Source organism: Herpailurus yagouaroundi, unplaced genomic scaffold (genome assembly GCF_014898765.1).
Source record: "Herpailurus yagouaroundi ecotype Mexico unplaced genomic scaffold, PumYag 67702, whole genome shotgun sequence".
Lineage (NCBI taxonomy): Eukaryota > Metazoa > Chordata > Mammalia > Carnivora > Felidae > Herpailurus > Herpailurus yagouaroundi.
Window position 1 is genome coordinate 88,680 of NW_024420501.1, and position 17,764 is coordinate 106,443.

The 17,764-nt window shown below is 42.8% G+C and overlaps 1 protein-coding gene across 11 annotated transcripts in view; it reads left to right on the top strand.

Annotated features, from left to right (window-relative positions):
• The window catches only part of INTS6L (integrator complex subunit 6 like), a 55,580-nt gene that overhangs the window by 23,665 nt on the left and 14,151 nt on the right, over window positions 1-17,764 (top strand). For 9 of the 11 annotated variants that reach the window (XM_040468581.1, XM_040468590.1, XM_040468585.1 and 6 more), the window contains 6 exons: window positions 682-771; window positions 999-1,182; window positions 1,442-1,570; window positions 3,526-3,689; window positions 6,287-6,439; window positions 10,457-10,589. In XM_040468581.1, coding sequence (XP_040324515.1) covers window positions 682-771; window positions 999-1,182; window positions 1,442-1,570; window positions 3,526-3,689; window positions 6,287-6,439; window positions 10,457-10,589 — 853 coding nt within the window. Of the gene's footprint in view, window positions 1-681; window positions 772-998; window positions 1,183-1,441; window positions 1,571-3,525; window positions 3,690-6,286; window positions 6,440-10,456; window positions 10,590-17,764 lie in introns of those variants that run through there. The other 2 variants (XM_040468589.1, XM_040468591.1) reach the window with 2 other exon arrangements.

Here is a 17,764-nt window from a genome sequence, read left to right on the forward strand (position 1 = left end):
TTTCACAACTGCCCAAAGGAAGTCCATATCTTTCAAACACATACTTTAAAAAAAATGTCCCCCTTTTGGGGGGTCTTGTATGTGGCTTGATGATAAAATGTGTAGGGCCAATTGCCTCCCCCTCAGGTCATCAGGTGTCTGAGAATGGGATGAATAAATTGCTGACAAGTGTTGGAACAAGGTATTTGAAGAGAAATTTTCAGTGTCCTTAGCTCCCTCTCGCCTCTCCCAATTCAATTGAAAAAGTTCTAGAAGTGTCCATTGATGGATAAATGGATGAAGAAATAGTGGTGTCCTTTCGTGCCCCAGAAACTCTGCTCGCAGTAACCAGAGTAGAGTCCAGATTGCAGAGCATGAGTCACTAATGTCCCCCTACCTGTGCCAGGAATTTGCCAGTCTCTTTCTTTTATGATTACTTAGACCACAGAGGGAGAGGAGTTTTTGGATATGCGAGTTGGGGGAGTTCCTGACTGATAAGAATCCCTCAGTCCATTCTGAATGTTACCTCTGCAGGGATTGTTACTTGGATTTCCCACCCGTTTCAATCCCTAATCTTTTCCTTCTTGTTTATCCAGGCAAATTTTATCACACACTTGAGAGATCACTGGCCAGGCAGATGTAAAAGTTTAAATACCATTTTATTACTTTACATGGCTCTAATACTTCTTAAATGTATTTTAGGGGAGAAATCCATTTTTTTTAGAACCATCTATTTTAATTACCATCACAGATGGAAACAAGTTAACAAGTACTGCTGGTGTTCAGGAAGAGGTGAGATTTCATGTTTTTTTTTGTAAATTTCGTTTACATGGCGGAGAACATGCAGCTATTTCTGTGGGAGGCATACGTTTCCAGTTAAGAATAAGTTTGATCAGACCTTCCGTCTTCACAATCCTTGAAAGATTACCGAGTACATGAAAGAAAAGTGACCCTTTTGACTCTCTCTTCAGTTTTGTATGGGTTGTTATGATGAAACTTTTCAACTTTTGCCTTATCAGCTTCATCTTCCTTTGAATTCTCCTCTGCCTGGAAGTGAACTAACCAAAGAACCTTTTCGTTGGGATCAAAGGTTATTTGCCCTGGTGTTGCGTTTGCCTGGACTGGCTTCTACGGAACCAGAGCATCTAGGGAGTGTACCAACTGATGAGTCTGCCATCACACAGATGTGTGAAGTCACAGGAGGTATTCGCAATATTTCATATTTCTAGAGGAAGAATTCAGAGCAGCAGAGTATGGTTTTGCTTAAATGCCGTATCCTGTCTTGTCTTGTTTTCCTTCAGAATCTTTCAGCTCTCCTGCTTAAGCTCATCCTGAGTGTGATGTTTGCAGCCAACATAGTTATGATTGGTTCAAGATATACTCTACGATTTCAGATGCTTACGTTGTTAAGTAGTATTTTATTTGCTCAAACTGACACTGTTTGCTTTTCCTTCTGGTATAGGTCGCTCCTACTGTGTTAGAACACAAAGAATGTTGAATCAGTGTTTAGAATCTCTAGTTCAGAAAATTCAGAGTGGTGTAGTTATTAACTTTGAAAAAACGGGACCAGATCCACTTCCTGTTGGAGAAGGTACAGTACGTGACTTTTTTGTGGTTTTTTTTTTTGCGCCCCAGAGAATGATCCGAGGTTGGGAAGACAGTAAACTGATAATAGACACAGCCTGTACTATCCACACACGTTCATGTGGTTGCAAACATCCATCCAAACAATGGCCATGCGTTCACGTGTCACTTGGTCTGATGCTAACAACTTTAATCCAGTGGCAAACCTTCTTAAGAAAATTCTTCCTTTTTCTTACCCATTTCATCTTCCCTGGTCCCAGTCTTGGGATACCCTGCATTATTCACCTCTCCATGAACGAAGTACCTGGAGAATCATGGAGGAGTGCCACTTAACCAGTAATCTGGTTTTGGTCTTGTGAGTGCCAAATGGGCCACGCTATCTTTATGAAATCTGTGTTCGGTACCGTATGTCAGCAAGAGATGGTGAACCTTTATCCGGAAACTGCTGATATCCTATAAGATCCTACACCAGTATTTTCCTGGCCACTGTTTAACTGCAGAATCTTTTCTCTTCAAATGACATCTCACAGAACGTCCCACATCTCAAAACAGACAGATTATGGCAGTGGATGATAGCAGAGGTCCTTTTGTACAGGGGAAGGGTCTTCTCCTTCAAATCAACCCTGCGCCGCAAGCCCTGGAGCACTGTGCGCTTCACCTCGATCCTGTGCTCTCGCACACATCATTACCACCGTGCCTGTCTGACCTGATCCATACATTTTTTTTTTTTTTAAGTAGGCTCCATGCCCAGTGTGGGGCTTGAACTCACAATCCTGAGACGTAGAGTCACATGTTCTATCGACTGACTCAGCGAGATTCTCCTGATCCATGAGTTTTAATTGTGTGGCCACAATCAGTCATAGCTGCTCAGAAAGACATACGTCTCTGTCGGAAGCCGTGGATCCTGTGGCTCCTGACCTTTCTGATGTTTAGTGCCTTGAACCCTTTGAGAAGCTGTTGGAAAAATAGAGACCTCTCTCCCTAGAAGAACGGACATAGGCCACACAAACACAATTTTGTATTTAATTCTAGAGTTTCTTGGACTCCAGTTTAAGAACACCCACCACAGAAGACTGAGGCCTCACAGTCTGTTTTAAATTCATTAACGTAATTGTAAAGGAAGGACATGTTATGTATTGCTAACGATTCACTGCTTCATCCATACTTTTGTGTTCAGTTACCTTAATGTGAACTGGGGATGGTCATACTGGAAGCCTATTGGATTTGGTGTCATGTAAATAGCTCAGATTTTTCTTTCTAGCTCCATTTCTCCTTTGTCTACGGTTCTTTTTTTTTTTTTAATTTTTTCCATGTTAAAATTTTTTTAATCTTTGTTTATTTTTGAGAGAGAGAAAGAGAGAGAGTGCAAGTAGGGGAGGAACAGAGAGAAAGGGAGACACAGAATCCGAAGCAGGCTCTGGGCTCTGAGCTGTCAGCACAGAGCCCGACACAGGGCTCGAACCCATGAACCGTGAGATCATGACCTGAGCCGAAGTCGGACGCTTAACCGACTGAGCCATCCAGGCGCCCCTACATTCCTTCTATCTTGGAGTGAATCTGGATCGTTTTCATTTTGCTCTTGTAGTCATTGGGTGGGTTTAGTCAAGCATATTTTTGCCACTTAATGGGGACTAGAAAGAAAAGGCAAATGGAATTTATGACCTATTTTGTCAGATTCCACAAATGTAAAAACCATACCAGGGGATGAGCGATTGCATTTGCCTGATTTGGAAGAATAACTCTAGTTGGCGTGCTGTGTTTAATTTATGTGTCCAAATCTCAGCAAATTGAAAATTAATTTTATAATGGTTTTCGATGTAACTATGCATTTGGGGCATAGTTAAGGATCGGGGTGTTTTGGTTTGTTTTGTACTTTGCTTTTAGCTGAAAATTTTGTACGAGAAGATCAGCAGCTGGAAAAAGAACTGTATGCCTTAGTGTCTGTCTTTGTTTAACTTGTAGATGGACTTACGGATTCATCCAGGCCAAGCAATTCATTTGCTGCTCAACCCTGGCATAGTTGCCATAAGCTGATTTATGTACGGCCTAACTCTAAAACTGGTGTTCCTGTTGGACATTGGCCAATTCCAGAATCTTTTTGGCCAGATCAGAATTTACCTTCACTAGTAAGTAGCATAAAACAAAATGGTAAACATCATTTGGGTTTTCCGTTTCCTGATTACAGTGACCCTTGTAAATTACTTTGAGGATTTTAAGCCGTGCTTTCTATCTCTTGCTGGGAGTCTAATAAGCTTGTACCAAAAAGCAAGAGAGGACTTCGTGCTATTCTGGCATTCTTCCTTTCAGTGGCTTTTGCCACTTGAGCTGCCCACTTTGGATGTTAGGGCATGGCTATTTTTGATGGTGTTGCGATCGGTGGCTTGGCTCTTATTTCAGAGTGGCTGACTTGATTTACATGGCAGACGCAATGTCTGAAGAGTGCTAGCATTGATTTTCATGTACATCCTCAGGGACTTACAATTTAGCTTGCACCTTGTGTAGGTTCTAGAAACATATTCAAAACAGAAGCTCTTCTACATCTTTCTAGGGAGTCACTAGACACCTAGTGGAACTTTGTGGACCTGCTTTTCATCTTTTTGTAGTCAATGGACTTGTGTTCCTTGGCAATGTACCTCCCAATGATGGGTAGTTAAGCAATATATATATATATATATATATATACATATATCTTTCTATTTCTGTCTATATATATATATATTTTTTGAGGAGGGAGAGAGAGAGAGAGAGAGAGAGAAAGAATCTCAAGCAGGCTCCATGCCTGGCACATGGTGAGCTCGATCTCATCATCCCGAGATCATGACCTGAGCCAAAATCAAGAGTCAGACGCTTCAGCAACTGAGCCACCCAAGCGCCGTAACTAAGCGATCTTTTAAAAATTATCTCTCAATGAGGACGTTCCTTTTTCCTCACTGCATTCAGGAGAGGAAGGTTTGATATTGTAGTTGCTCCTTTTTAGTCCCAGATGAAGTGGACTTTTGTGGGAGACAGGTATCTGCTAACACGGGAAAGCGCACGAAACCCACTCCCCCTTCTTCCTCCCCGCAGCCTCTGTAAAAAGGCCAGAGCAATCCTCCTTCTGTGGGCACAAAACAATCACCGAGCCTTCAGTTTAGCCCCTTACTGCTTCAGCCCGTCTCTGTTCTGTGTACGTTTTAGAAATTTCTGGGGCGCCTGGGTGGCGCAGTCGGTTGAGCGTCCGACTTCAGCCAGGTCACGATCTCGCGGTCCGTGAGTTCCAGCCCCGCGTCGGGCTCTGGGCTGATGGCTCGGAGCCCGGAGCCTGTTAACGATTCTGTGTCTCCCTCTCTCTCTGCCCCTCCCCCGTTCATGCTCTGTCTCTCTCTGTCCCAAAAATAAATAAACGTTGGAAAAAAAAAAATTTAGAAATTTCTGACGTGAACTGCATTTTCTCCTGGCTTACTCCTTTTAGGCTCCTGTTTTCAGGAGAGGCCATGAGACTATGGGACTGAAGGGCCACTTCCGCCCCGGCTGGGAGTGAGGGTACATCTCCTCCACCTTCCCTCAGGGCTCCAAGGTGACACACTGGTCAGATCCCGGTGCCCAGTTGCTCTCAGCTCCAAACCCGAGAGAGTGAATGTTTTGGTCACGAATTTACTTTATTGTCACCAGTGACGGGGCTTCACTTGGGTCTTTACGGCCTTTTTTTTTTTTTTTTAAATCGGTTTAAATGTAAAAAGCCAGAAATATTTCTCAAGTCTAATTGAAATGAAAATCAGGAAAAAACTGGAATGAAAGAAATTCCGGCTCACTCCCACATCACCCGTGTTACCTACCATCCCTGCAGCTCTGAAAGCACATCTGATGGCTGTTTCGACTCCCAACACATCTTGTAAGCGTGTAAACCATAAAGGCAGAGGAGCATGTTTTTCCCCTTTAAAAGGGAAACAGAGATGGTTTGTCACATTCATGCTTGGCTTAGAGAGCTCTCGGCAAGAACAGGTGCAGCCACATCTCACCCTTGTCCCCGGGACTCGGTCCTGTCTTCTCATCTCTTGGGATTTCTCTTGCTGCCGCCATGTCTCTCCCGGGCGCTCTCTATCCCCACAAGCTAAACCTGTTAACGAAACGGCTGCCCCACCAATCTGCACAGGCACAGAGGCCTTTGCAGCCCAATCCAAAGCATACCCAGCCCTAGCTGTTCAAAGCAAGCGTGTGGGTGTGAGGAGTGCTATAAAAATTTCAGTTGAAAAAAAAAAATTTCCACTAGTCCTGGGTGTTGTGACTGGCACATTTGGGGGCACCTGCCTTGCCCTTTCCATGCCTTTACAGTTTTTCATTTTGCTTGTTAGTGGCTCTAGGTCTGTCATCAACTCATCAGAAATCTTCATGGATTTCTTCTTTGCTAGCCACGTCTGGCCCATCCGTAACCTTTTGGGTACAAAGGAATGAAGGGCGGGTCATGCTTGGAGGTTGCAACAGTGGATCTGAAAATCAGGGTTCATCCTATGGATCATCGGTGACTTCCTAACCGTATTCAAAGCAGTTGTAGTTTCCACTTCACATGGAAGAAATAAAGAATCTGTGGGCCCTTCCCGGATGGAAGCCGTTGGTGATGCCCTCCTTTTCAAAGCGCTGGTTTCATCTCAGCGATGGTTTAACAAAAACACGAAAGGGGTTGCAGATTTGTCAGAAATATAAGCTCACTTGCTAACGGACCGTATTTTCCCCTCTTGTTTTTTAGCCTCCACGAACATCTCATCCTGTTGTGAGGTTCTCCTGTGTAGATTGTGAGCCAATGGTAATAGACAAACTTCCTTTTGACAAATATGAACTTGAACCTTCACCCTTAACTCAGTACATCCTGGAACGAAAGTCTCCCCATACCTGCTGGCAGGTACTTCCCCTTACCTGTTGGCCCAATGTCTGTAACCACTCTGGGATCGGGGAATTGTTTTGAGAAGTTGCAAAGGTTAATCTAGGAATAATTAGACTGAATCTGTTAATAACTTTTCTGACAAATCCTATCAAATAAGCAACAGGGCCAAGCAAATCATTTCAGTGTGATAGGAATCATTAGCCTCCTGACATTGCCATTTAAGGGAGTGGAATCTGATGACACCTGTGTATTTGAGGATTTGGCGGACCCCTTGAAGCCTATTCAGGGACCCCAGGTTAAGCATCCCTAACCTAAAGGATGTCCTTCTATTTAGCTGTGGCTTCTGCAGCTGAACCTTAGCGTGAACTTGACAGATTGGAAGTACAAGATCTATTTAAAAAAAAAAAAATTTTTAACGTTTATCCATTTTTGAGAGAGACAGCGTGAGTGGGGGAGGGGCAGAGAGAGAGGAAGACACAGAACCCAAAGCGGGCTCCAGGCTCTGAGCCGTCAGCACACAGCCCGAGCGGTGCTCGAACCCATGAACTGCGAGCTCCTGACCTGAGCCGAAGCCGGACATTTAACCAACTGAGCCACTAGGGCGCCCCACAAGATCTATTTTTTTAAGCTTTTCTTTAAATTCCAGTTAGTTAACATACAGGGTAATATTAGTTTCATGTGTACAAAATATTTTTGACACAGACACACACACAAACCTTAAGCCCTGAAACTACTTTTTGGATTAGTGTAATGTAACCAAACTTCTCTTCCTGTACCAAGCACATTGGCGTGTGTAATGTGGATTTTACTTGGACGAGGCAGATGCACATATGCTGGCCCTTCCAGGTGTTCTACTCCAGCCAGAAGGGCTTGCTGATTCGTTAATAGATTCACCTTTGGATATTAGTTTGTAAAAATCCAGACACGGCAGTCACAGCCTTTTTATTTGGATATAGTAAGGAGGCCCCACGCTGGAAGTATGTTTGTTCTATTTCTAGACTACAGCACCATATAGCAAATCAGTGATTGTTAGGTTCTATTTACACAAGAAACGCTTTTAGACTGCCGTCTGTTTCATCCTAAAATGTGCGATTATTGCTGCTAGCTGTCTTTAAGCCACTTAAATTCTCCAAAGATGCTAAAACTGGTTAGAAAAAAAGGAGCAAGCTTAAAGCAAGCATGTAAGAGTGCAAGAAACAGAACAATCCCATAAATATAATAGTGAGCAAAAGAGGCCAGACATAAAAGATCCCATGTCCTATGATTCTGTTTTGTCTACATTCAAAAAAAGGTACAGTTGGCTTACTCTGTCAGAAGCCAAAATAGTGGTTTTTCTTGTGGGTGCAGAGTTGTGACCAGCAAAGGACATGAGGGGGTTTCTGGCCATCGTTCTATTTCTTGGTCTGGGTGCCAATTACACATGTTCAGTCACCTCGTGAGCATTCATTGAGCTGTATACTTTTTTTTAATGTTTTCTTTTTATTTTTGAGAGACAGAGAGAGACAGAGCATGAGTAGGGAAGGGGCAGAGAGAGAGGGAGACACAGAATCCGAAGCAGGCTCTGGGCTCCGAGCTGCCAGCACAGAGCCTGACGCGGGGCTCGAACTCACGAACCGTGCGATCGTGACCTGAGCTGAAGTCGGATGCTCAACCGACTGAGCCACCCAGGAGCCCCCATTGAGCTGTATGCTTATGATTCATGCACATTTCTGAATGTATGTTTATATTTCGGTTAAGTGCACTGGAAATGTGCTAGAAATGTAGAGCTATGGACAGTAGAATGTTAAAATCAAGATAGGAGGTTGGACTTCATGGGTTGACAAAAATTTCACAATAAAAGCAAATACAAATTATAGCTTTCCCCTAACACAAGCCCTCTTTTCCAAATGGCACATTTCTTGTAAATCTTATCCAAAGAAACTTAAATCCAGCCCTGGCTTCCTGCACCACCCCTTAACTATGCCACATGCCTATCTCCTGTACCTTACGTTACTTTGATTTAGAGTAGTTTTAATGCAATGAATTAGTGGGGATGAACAAGAATAAGATGAACCAGGAGCCAGGAAATTTGGCTAATTCCTAATGGAGACTGGATTCCAACCCTTAACTCTGCCACCAGTTTATGTGGTCTTGGGCCAGATACTTACTTTCTCTAGACAGTCTCTAATGATCCCTTTGAACCCCCAAGTTCTTTGAATCTGCAAGTGATAAGGAATTTGGAAGAACTCGAAGGGCTTATGAGAAGGAAGGAAGGGAAAAAGGGAGAGAGAGAGAGAGAGAGAGAGAGAGAGAGAGAGAGAGAAAAACCAGTGTTTCTCCCTTCATGGGAATCATAGGTCTGACCCTTGACAGTGTGTGTAATGCTTTTGATCCTTTATGATGATTTTTCCTCTTCTGTTATACACACTTAGGAAATAGGGCAAAACGTACCATGTGTTATTACAGATATTTGTTTCTATTAAGGTTCAGATTATGACACAAAGTCTAGATGAGTCCTGTTTTACAGCTCAACTCATTGTATGTGGGGTCATAAATGGCATAGGAAAGATTTATTCTTAGCTATGACTAAACATAGCAAGAATTTACTCAACTGGTAGATGATATTGCTGGTACCAGCAATTAGCAAGGTAGATGGATTCTCTTTACCACCAGGGTTTGACTTTTGTCTTAAATGATCCTGCTGAAGGACTTTGGAAAAGACAAAAGTCTAGGTCCCTAAAAGTATATGTTGGTGCCCTGATTTGGTCCAAAGAGCAAACACGGAACACTGAGAAGGCATGGTAGCCAGAGGACTTCAGCACAGCACAGCACAGCGAGTGTATGGGAACTGACAATATAATATATAGCAAATCAGGAATATCGATAAAGGAGAAGATGGAGTCACACGGAATAAAGATTAATGTTTTGATCTTTAGTGAATGTTTGCTCTACCAGCATAATTTATAAGACAAAAATGCCTTCCAGACCGAACCAAAGCATCTCCTTGCTGCCTCAAAAGAATTAGCACCAGTGCCTGGCTTATAATAGGCTACTTGATAAATGTTTATTGGATGAGAGGCACCTGGGTGGCTCAGTCGGTTGAGCATCCGATGTCGGCTCAGGTCATAATCTCACGGTTCATGAGTTCAAGCCCCGCATCGGGCTCTGCACTGACAGCTCGGAGCCCGGAGCCTGCTTCGGATTCTGTGTCTCCCTCCCTCTCTGCCCTGCCCCTCTCACGCTCTCTCTCTCTCTCAAAAGTAAATAAACATTAAAAAAATTATTGGATGAAAAATGAATAAATGGATAGGGGAATGGGGGTACCAAAAGGAAGTAGAGCAAGACTGATAATCGTACACGTGAGGAGTGTTAGCATACTACTTTAAACAGGCTTTGCTTTTGTAATTGCATGCTAGGCATGGGGCCATATTCCATTTTTCTAAAGCCTCCACTCCAGTCACCACTTGTTCTTTTGAGAAGTCAGTTTGTTTTAATGGCTGATTATCACTTAGCACTATTTCAGCCTTGTTTGCCATTGTGCTAACCAAGTAAATATTTGAACGTTGTGGTCTCCGAGCGGTTATTGCACAGTACGGTGTCATTTCTTTTTCTTAAAAAAATTTTTTTTTCATTTTATTTATTTATTTGAGAGAGAGAGAGAAAGACTGCCCAAGCGAGGAAGAGGGGAAGAGGGAGGAAGGGGGAGAGAGAGAGAGAGAGAGAGAGAGAGAGAGAGAGAGAATCCCAACCAAGCTCCATGCTCAGTGCGGAGCCCGACGTGGGGCTCAATCCCACAACCCTGGGATCAGGACCTGAACTGAAACCAAGAGTCGAATGCTCAACCGACTGAGCCACCCAGGCGCCCCTCATTTCTTAATATAATGTATACAGGAATTGCGATGTGATTTAGTATGACATATTTGGGCATAACCATAGGCTAGAAGCACTATTGCCATTTTTAAATTACATAAATTAGCTGTGCCTTAGATGTTGCTGGGAGTTTGGTTTCGCATAAAATCCTTATTGTCATAACTATATATTACTTCATGTTTTTAGGTATTTGTTACCAGCAGTGGAAAATACAATGAACTTGGTTATCCATTTGGTTATTTAAAAGCCAGTACGACTTTAACTTGTGTAAACCTCTTTGTGATGCCGTACAACTACCCAGTTTTACTCCCTCTTTTAGGTAAGTAAAGTATGTGCCACTTTATCATCTTTAAACTCTTTTTTAATGTTTTATTTTATTTTTGAGAGAAGGCGGGAGGGGCAGAGAGAAGGAGACACAGAACTCCGAAGCAGGCTCCAGGCTCCGAGCTGTCAGCACAGAGCCCGACGCGGGGCTCGAACTCACCAACCATGAGATCATGACCTGAGCCGAAGTCGGATGCTCGGCCGACTGAGCCACCCAGGCGCTCCCACGTTATCATCTTTAAAATACAACAGAAATGAAAAATAGGATAATGGCCTAAGCATTTTAAATGTAGTCCAAGAGCGATAGCAGGATACAGAAAAGTTTGAAAACTGCTTTGGAAGGATAGTATTTACACACTGTTTTCTGTTCTGTTCATTTTCTTGCTGGTTTTTTTTTTTTTTTTTTTTCACATCAGACAGAAGGGACGCTTAGCTCCAATGCTGCCGTTCCCCATGCCCCCCTCTGCGCCCCCGGCTTAAAGTGCGCTTGGCTTTTTCGTAGACTAATTTGGGACACAAAATTCCATTGATTGGGGTTAATGCTCCAAGAACCTCTCCAGGAAGTAGGCCTTCTGTGCGGGTTTTGGCTCCCACTCGTTCCTCCACAAACGAGTCTTAAATGCTCTGGAGGCATCTGTTTCAGGCAAGTTAAGGAAACAGGTACAAGGGTAAATTCTGTAATGACTGTAGTTGTAGAAGCTGCAGTTTCCATGGTACAATTCTATAAGGAACAGCTTCGGCAGCTGTTACTGCGATATCACTGAAAATGTGAGTAGAGATTTTTTTTTCTCATTGAAAGAGCCGCATCTGTTGAGAGTAATAGAGTACCACGTGGTGTCCTCCTAGCTGTGAATTGCGAACATATTTATTTGGTGGGGTTTTTGCAAAAAGTGTCAACCTTTAAGTTTAACCTAGTCATTAAAAGCATAAGATTTTTAGTGCGGTGAACTCTGTACTAAATGTACTGAAAAAGCAATTCTTTTAAATGTTGCAGGTTAGGAACAGGCCATCGTAAACGTATTAGCATGGTTGTTTTGTACATAGTCTACTTCACTTCTTAGTCTAATCTAAAAATGTCCTCTAAAAGGTGATTGTCATTGGGGCGCCTGGGGGACTGACTCGGTTAAGCTTCTGACCTCGGCTTAGGTCATGATCTCACAGTTTATGGGTTCAAGCCCTGCATCGGGCTCTGTGCTGACAGCTCAGAGCCTGGACCCTGCTCCAGATTCTGTATCTCCCTCTCTCTCGGACCCTCCCCCACTCCTGCTCTGTCTCTGTCTCTCTCTCTCAAAATTAAATGAACATTAAAAAAAGTTTGAAAGGTGATTGTCATTGCTATAAAATATAGGTTATGTCTTTGATATTAATAAGGGTACCAATAAAAAGTACCTATATTTTGTGGATTTGTTTAAATTATAAACAAATATAAATTCATACAAGTATAAATATAACAAATATAAATTCAAACATGTATAAATTCATAAATAAGTTTATTATTTATTAGTGACTTATTTCCTTAAAAATATTTTTTAAAAACGAGTGTAGATCGGTCCGTGAGTTCGAGCCCCGCATCAGGCTCTGGGCTGATGGCTCGGAGCCTGGAGCCTGTTTCCGATTCTGTGTCTCCCTCTCTCTCTGCCCCTCCCCCGTTCATGCTCTGTCTCTCTCTGTCCCAAAAATAAATAAACATTGAAAAAAAAAATTAAAAAAAAAATAAAAATAATAAAAAATAAAAAATAAAAACGAGTGTAGTTGACACACAACGGTATGTTAGTTTCAGGCGTACAACATAGTGATTGGGTAAGTCCGTATGTTACACTGTGCTCATCACAAGGGTAGCTACCATCTGTCTCCATACAATGCTATTACAATACCATTGATTACATTCCTTATGCCGTGCCTTTTAGTCCCGTGACTTATTCATTCCATAACTGGAAGCCCGCACCTCCCTCTCCCCTTCACCCATTTTGCCCCCCCCCCCCCCCCCCGGCAACCATCGGTTTGCTCTCTGTATTTATAGGTCTGATGCTCCTTTTTGTTTGTTCATTTGTTTTATGTTTTTAGATTCCACATATGAGCAAAATCACATGGTATTTGTCTTTCTCAGTCTGACTTATTTCACTTAGCAGAAAACTATCCATGTCACAATCTCATCCTTTATGACTTCAGTTTTCACAACTATAAAGGGAAGGATTAGACTAGATAATCTTCACGTAGACTGTTTTATGGTATTATTTTTCTATTTTTTAAACTTTAATTATTTTTGAGAGAGAAAGACAAAGCGAGAGTGGGGGAGGGGCAGAGAGAGAGGGAGACACAGAATCGGAAGCAGGCTCCAGGCTCTGAGCTGTCAGCACAGAGCCCCAGGTGGGGCTCAAACCCGTGAACCTCGAGATTATGACCTGAGCCAAAGTCGGATTCTCAACTGACTGAGCCACCCAGACGCCCCTATTTTTCTACTTTTGAGACTATATCTTATTTTGAGATAATTGTAGATTCACATGCAATTGTAAGAAATAATAAGAGAAAACCGGTGCAGTCACTGTGGAAAACAGTATGGAGGGTCCTCAAAAAGTTAAAAATAGAACTACCATATGATCCATAATCACACTACTGGATACATACCCAAAGAATACAAGAACACTAATTCAAAGAGATACATGCCACTAGATGTTTATAGCAGCATTATTTTTTATACCCAACATATGGAAACAGCCCAAGTATCCATCGATCAATGAATGGATAAAGAAGATGTAGTATATATACACAATGGAATATTACTGAGCCATAAAAATGAAATCTTGCCATTTGTTGCAACATGGATGGATCTAGAGAGTATAACACTAAGCGAAGTAAGTCAGAGAAAGACAAATGATGTCACTCACATGTGGAATTTGAGAAACAAGAGAAATGAGCAAAAGGAAATAAAAAGAGACCAACCAAGAAACAGACTCTTTTTAAAAATGTTATAATGTTTATTTATTTTTGAGAGAGAGACAGACAGAATGTGAGCAGGGGAGGGGCAGACAGAGAAGGAGACGTAGACTCTGAAGCAGGCTCCAGGCCCTGAGCTGTCATCACAGAGCTCCATGTGGGGCTCAAACTCACGAATCGCAAGATCATGACCTGAGCTGAAGTCAGATGTTTAACCAACTGAGCCACCCAGGCGCCCCTCCCCCCCAAAAAAAGACTCTTAGCCATAGAGAACAAACTGACGGTTACCAGAGGGGAGGTGGGTGGGGGATGGGTGAAGTAGGTGATGGGGACTAAGGAGGGCACTTGTGCTGAGCACCGGGTGATGTATGGAAGTGTTGAATCACTGAATTCTACACCTGAAACTAATACAACACTGTATGCTAACTGGAATTAAAATAAAAACTTACAATAAAAAAATAATACTGAGAGAGAGATGACACCAAAAGCACAGGCAACAGAAGCAAAAATAAACACGTGGGGCTACATCAAACTTAAAAACTTCTGTGCATCAAAGGACATAATCAGCAGAGTGAAAAGGCAAGCTATGGAATGGGGGAAATTCTTCAAATCATGTATCCGGTCATTTTTTGGTGTGTGTGTATGTGAGGGGGGTAGGTTTTCTGTTTTCTGCTATTCAGATTGGGTACTTTCTACTGTTCTCTTTCCCAGTTTACTGATCATTTCCTCTGCCCCCTCCATTCTGCTTTTGAGCTGTTCCATTGAGCTTTTTACTTTGGTTATTGGATTTTTCAGTTCTAAGATTTCCATTTGGTTCTTCTTTACATCTTCTGCTTTTTACTTTCTCTTTCTTTGATGAGGCTTTCAGTTTTTCTCATTTGTTTCAAGCCTGCTTATAATTGCTCGTTGAAACATTTTTTATGATGGCTCCTTTTAAATCTTAATCGGACATTTTTAATGTGTCTGTCATTTCGGCGTTGGCATCTCTTGATTGTCTTTTGAATTTGAGATCTTTCTGGTTCTTGGTATGATGAGTGATTTTCAGTTGAATCCTGTTCATTTTCAGTATTCTGTTACGAGTCTCTGTCTTATTTAAGCCTTCTGGTTTAGCTTCCTGTCACACTCCTGGCAGAGATTGTAGGTACTGACTCTCCTCAGTGCCAGGAGGGGGTAGAAGTCCAGGTTCCCCACTTGGCCTCTGTTGACATTCAAAGGGAGGGGCTCCTTGTTATTGCTGTGGGGGGTGGGAGTTCTGGATCCTCACTAGAACAACACCTTAAGAATTAGGAATTCCTTGTTACTCCTCCCCACATGGTCTACATGGACACCGCAGGGGTGGGGGTGGCCTTATCACCGGAGGGCAGTGGAAAAGTTCCATAGAACTATTCTGGGCCAAATTTTAGGACCTCATCTTTGGCCTAAGCTCAGCGTGCCTTCCAAAGTATCATATGAAAGTGCCCCTAACTAGAGTAGCTGGTCTCCCATTAGAAACTGAGATGTGCTGCACTTCACAAGACGCCCCTCCCTCTAGGCCTGGCCTTTGGTGGTCTTGCAGGTAGCAGAGGTCAGATGTGGACATGGGATAACGGTTGAGTTGTTCTTCCTTTGTCTAAAACCTCTCGCACCTAAGTTGCCGCATGTTGCACCCTCTCACTCCCCAATACTACGTGAGGTCCTGGCACTGTGTTCTTGGTCCCCCGTTAGGCTGTATTACTCTCTTCCCCAAGTGTCAAGTTCCCTTTCTCCATGAAACGCTTCTGTCCCAAGAGATACATGTGCCTCATTTGTCCCTGGTCCTCCTTACGCTGTGACACGGAGCATCCCACCCTGCCTAGAGCGTCACCATCCTCGGTAAACATCTCAAACCAGAATCCCCAGAGGCACCTTTGATTCCTCCCCCTTCTCCAACCCCACACATCCATCCGAAGGTCAGTCTATCCTTGACTTAGTTCCCATTCTGCCCTTTGGCTTTAAATATCCATTTTCAGGGACGCCTGGGTGGCTCTGTCGGTAAAGCATCTGACTCTTGATTTCGGCTCAGGTCATGACCTCATGGTCATTGAGTCCTGAGTTGGGCTCTGTGCTGAGCGCAGAGCCTGCTTGAGATTCTCTCTCTCTCTCTTTCTCTCTCTCTCTCTCTCTGCCCCTTCTCTGCTCTCTCTCTCTCAAAATAAATAAATAAACATTAAAAAATAAATATCCATTCCCACGCTTTTCTGTAACCTGTGTCTTCCCAGGAGCACAGGGTTTTTCACACCATTTGAGGCTGGAGGTCCTTGTGCCCCCGAACCCCAAACTTGAGTTTCATGTGGAGTTCTGAAATGGACACTCTCAGCATTTCCACCGTGACTTCGCTTTCTGGGTTGTGCAGCCCCATAGTGTTAAGAGTATGGACTACAGAGCATAGCTGCCCTGGTATGGATCTTGGCTCTGCTGTTTGCTCGCTTTGTGATCTTGGATAAGACACATAGCTTCTCTGTGCCTTAGGCATTTCATCTGTAAAATGGGGGGGTAATGATAGTGGGGCATTTAATCCCAAAGGCATTTAGTTGGGATTAAATAAATTAATATCTATGTTATCTTCATAGCTCTTAGAGGCACTGCTAGTCCATATTAAGGACATTGTGTAAAGATATAGGGCTTTTTTGCAGTTTGGTGGACAGGGCATTGAGGAAAAGGGCAAGTTAAGTCACACATACCTCCTAGTGCCCAGGAACATCACTGTATTACTGCATAGTTGCATAACTGTCCATTAAGGTCACCCTTGTTTTTTTTTTTCTGTATTAATTCAAGATTTCCATCAGAAGTAGTTAATCGAGGTTTAATTATCGAAGCACTAAAACTTAACCTGGAATGGGTAAGTGAGGCTTAATCGTGTCAATGAGCTATCACAGGAATCATGTCAGTAGGGTGGCAACCAGAACAACACAGTCGGCAAGAAGATTATCTCTCACTAAGGAAATTATTTTTTCTTTTCTTTTTTTAAAATCTTTTTATTTATTTTTGAGAGAGAGAACGAGCAGGAGAGGAGCAGAGAGAGAGAAGGTGACACAGAATCTGAAGCAGGCTCCAGGCTCTGAGCTGTCAGCACAAGGCCTGACACGGGGCTCGAACTCACGAACCGTGAGATCACGACTTGAGCCGAAGTCAGTCGTGTTAACCAACTGAGCCACCCAGGCGCCCCAGGAAATTATTTTTTCTATCGAGGGCCAACAACTACAGAAATGAAGACACTTGTTGTAGCTTTGTCTTTTAACTTAAGAACTGGGACTTGTACAAAAAATAAAATTCGGATTCAGACCAGTTATGATCAGGAGAACAAGAAATGGAGGCCCAGAAAGGGAAGCGATTTCTCAAAGCTTACTCTGCCAAGCGTGTGGCTGAGCCTGGAGCTCAAACCTATATCTTCCGCCCCCCCCCCGGGGGTGTTGTTTTTTTTGCTGCCGGAAATGGGGAGAAAGGAATGGAAGAGAAAATGTCAATAGTCTTTGAGGTGTCAGCAGTTATCACTTCACTTTCCTATCCTCTGGTCTCCTCGTCTTTCAAATGTTGACGACTTGGTTGTTTATGGCGTCTTTGGGGTCCCATTGTGGAGAATGGCGTGTGAATGGCGACCTCATGCCATGGAAATCATTCACTGAACTGCGGAGAATGTGACTAAAAGGGTGCTACCCCAGTGGCTCTCTACCCTTAATCTAGATTGTGGAACATTCTCTCTCTTCTTTCCCCCCTTTCAAAAACTCCGGCAAGAAATAATTAGACTGAATTAGACTAATTGGTGGAATCATTGCAGTCGGCATTGCTAGAAATGTTAAGAGTATTCTTGATTCTCGTTTCACTATCTAATCTGTTTATATCTAGATGTCTCCCCAGTCTTGTGGTCTTTCAATGTGTCAGTTTCCAAAACTCTGCTTCATTCCCAACAGACTCCACATAAAGGCCCAAGTGTAACAGGATATTTCCACAGTCTCTCATTCCTTTCTGTCAAGATATGAATGGTCTTTAAAGGACCTGCATGTTACAATGAGCCAGAAATCTCTTCAGATCTGGTTTTCTTTGTTCTTTCTACCCTGCACCAAAAGAACAAAAGACCTACATTTTATGACTTTGTAAATTCATTTAAATTAGTTTCGGCAGGGGTGAATCATTTATTATAGCAGTAAAAAGAAGAAAATGTGTAGTTGTTTTTCTTAACTGTAGTAATTCAGAATTTCAAAGAATAGCCCTAATCGTAGA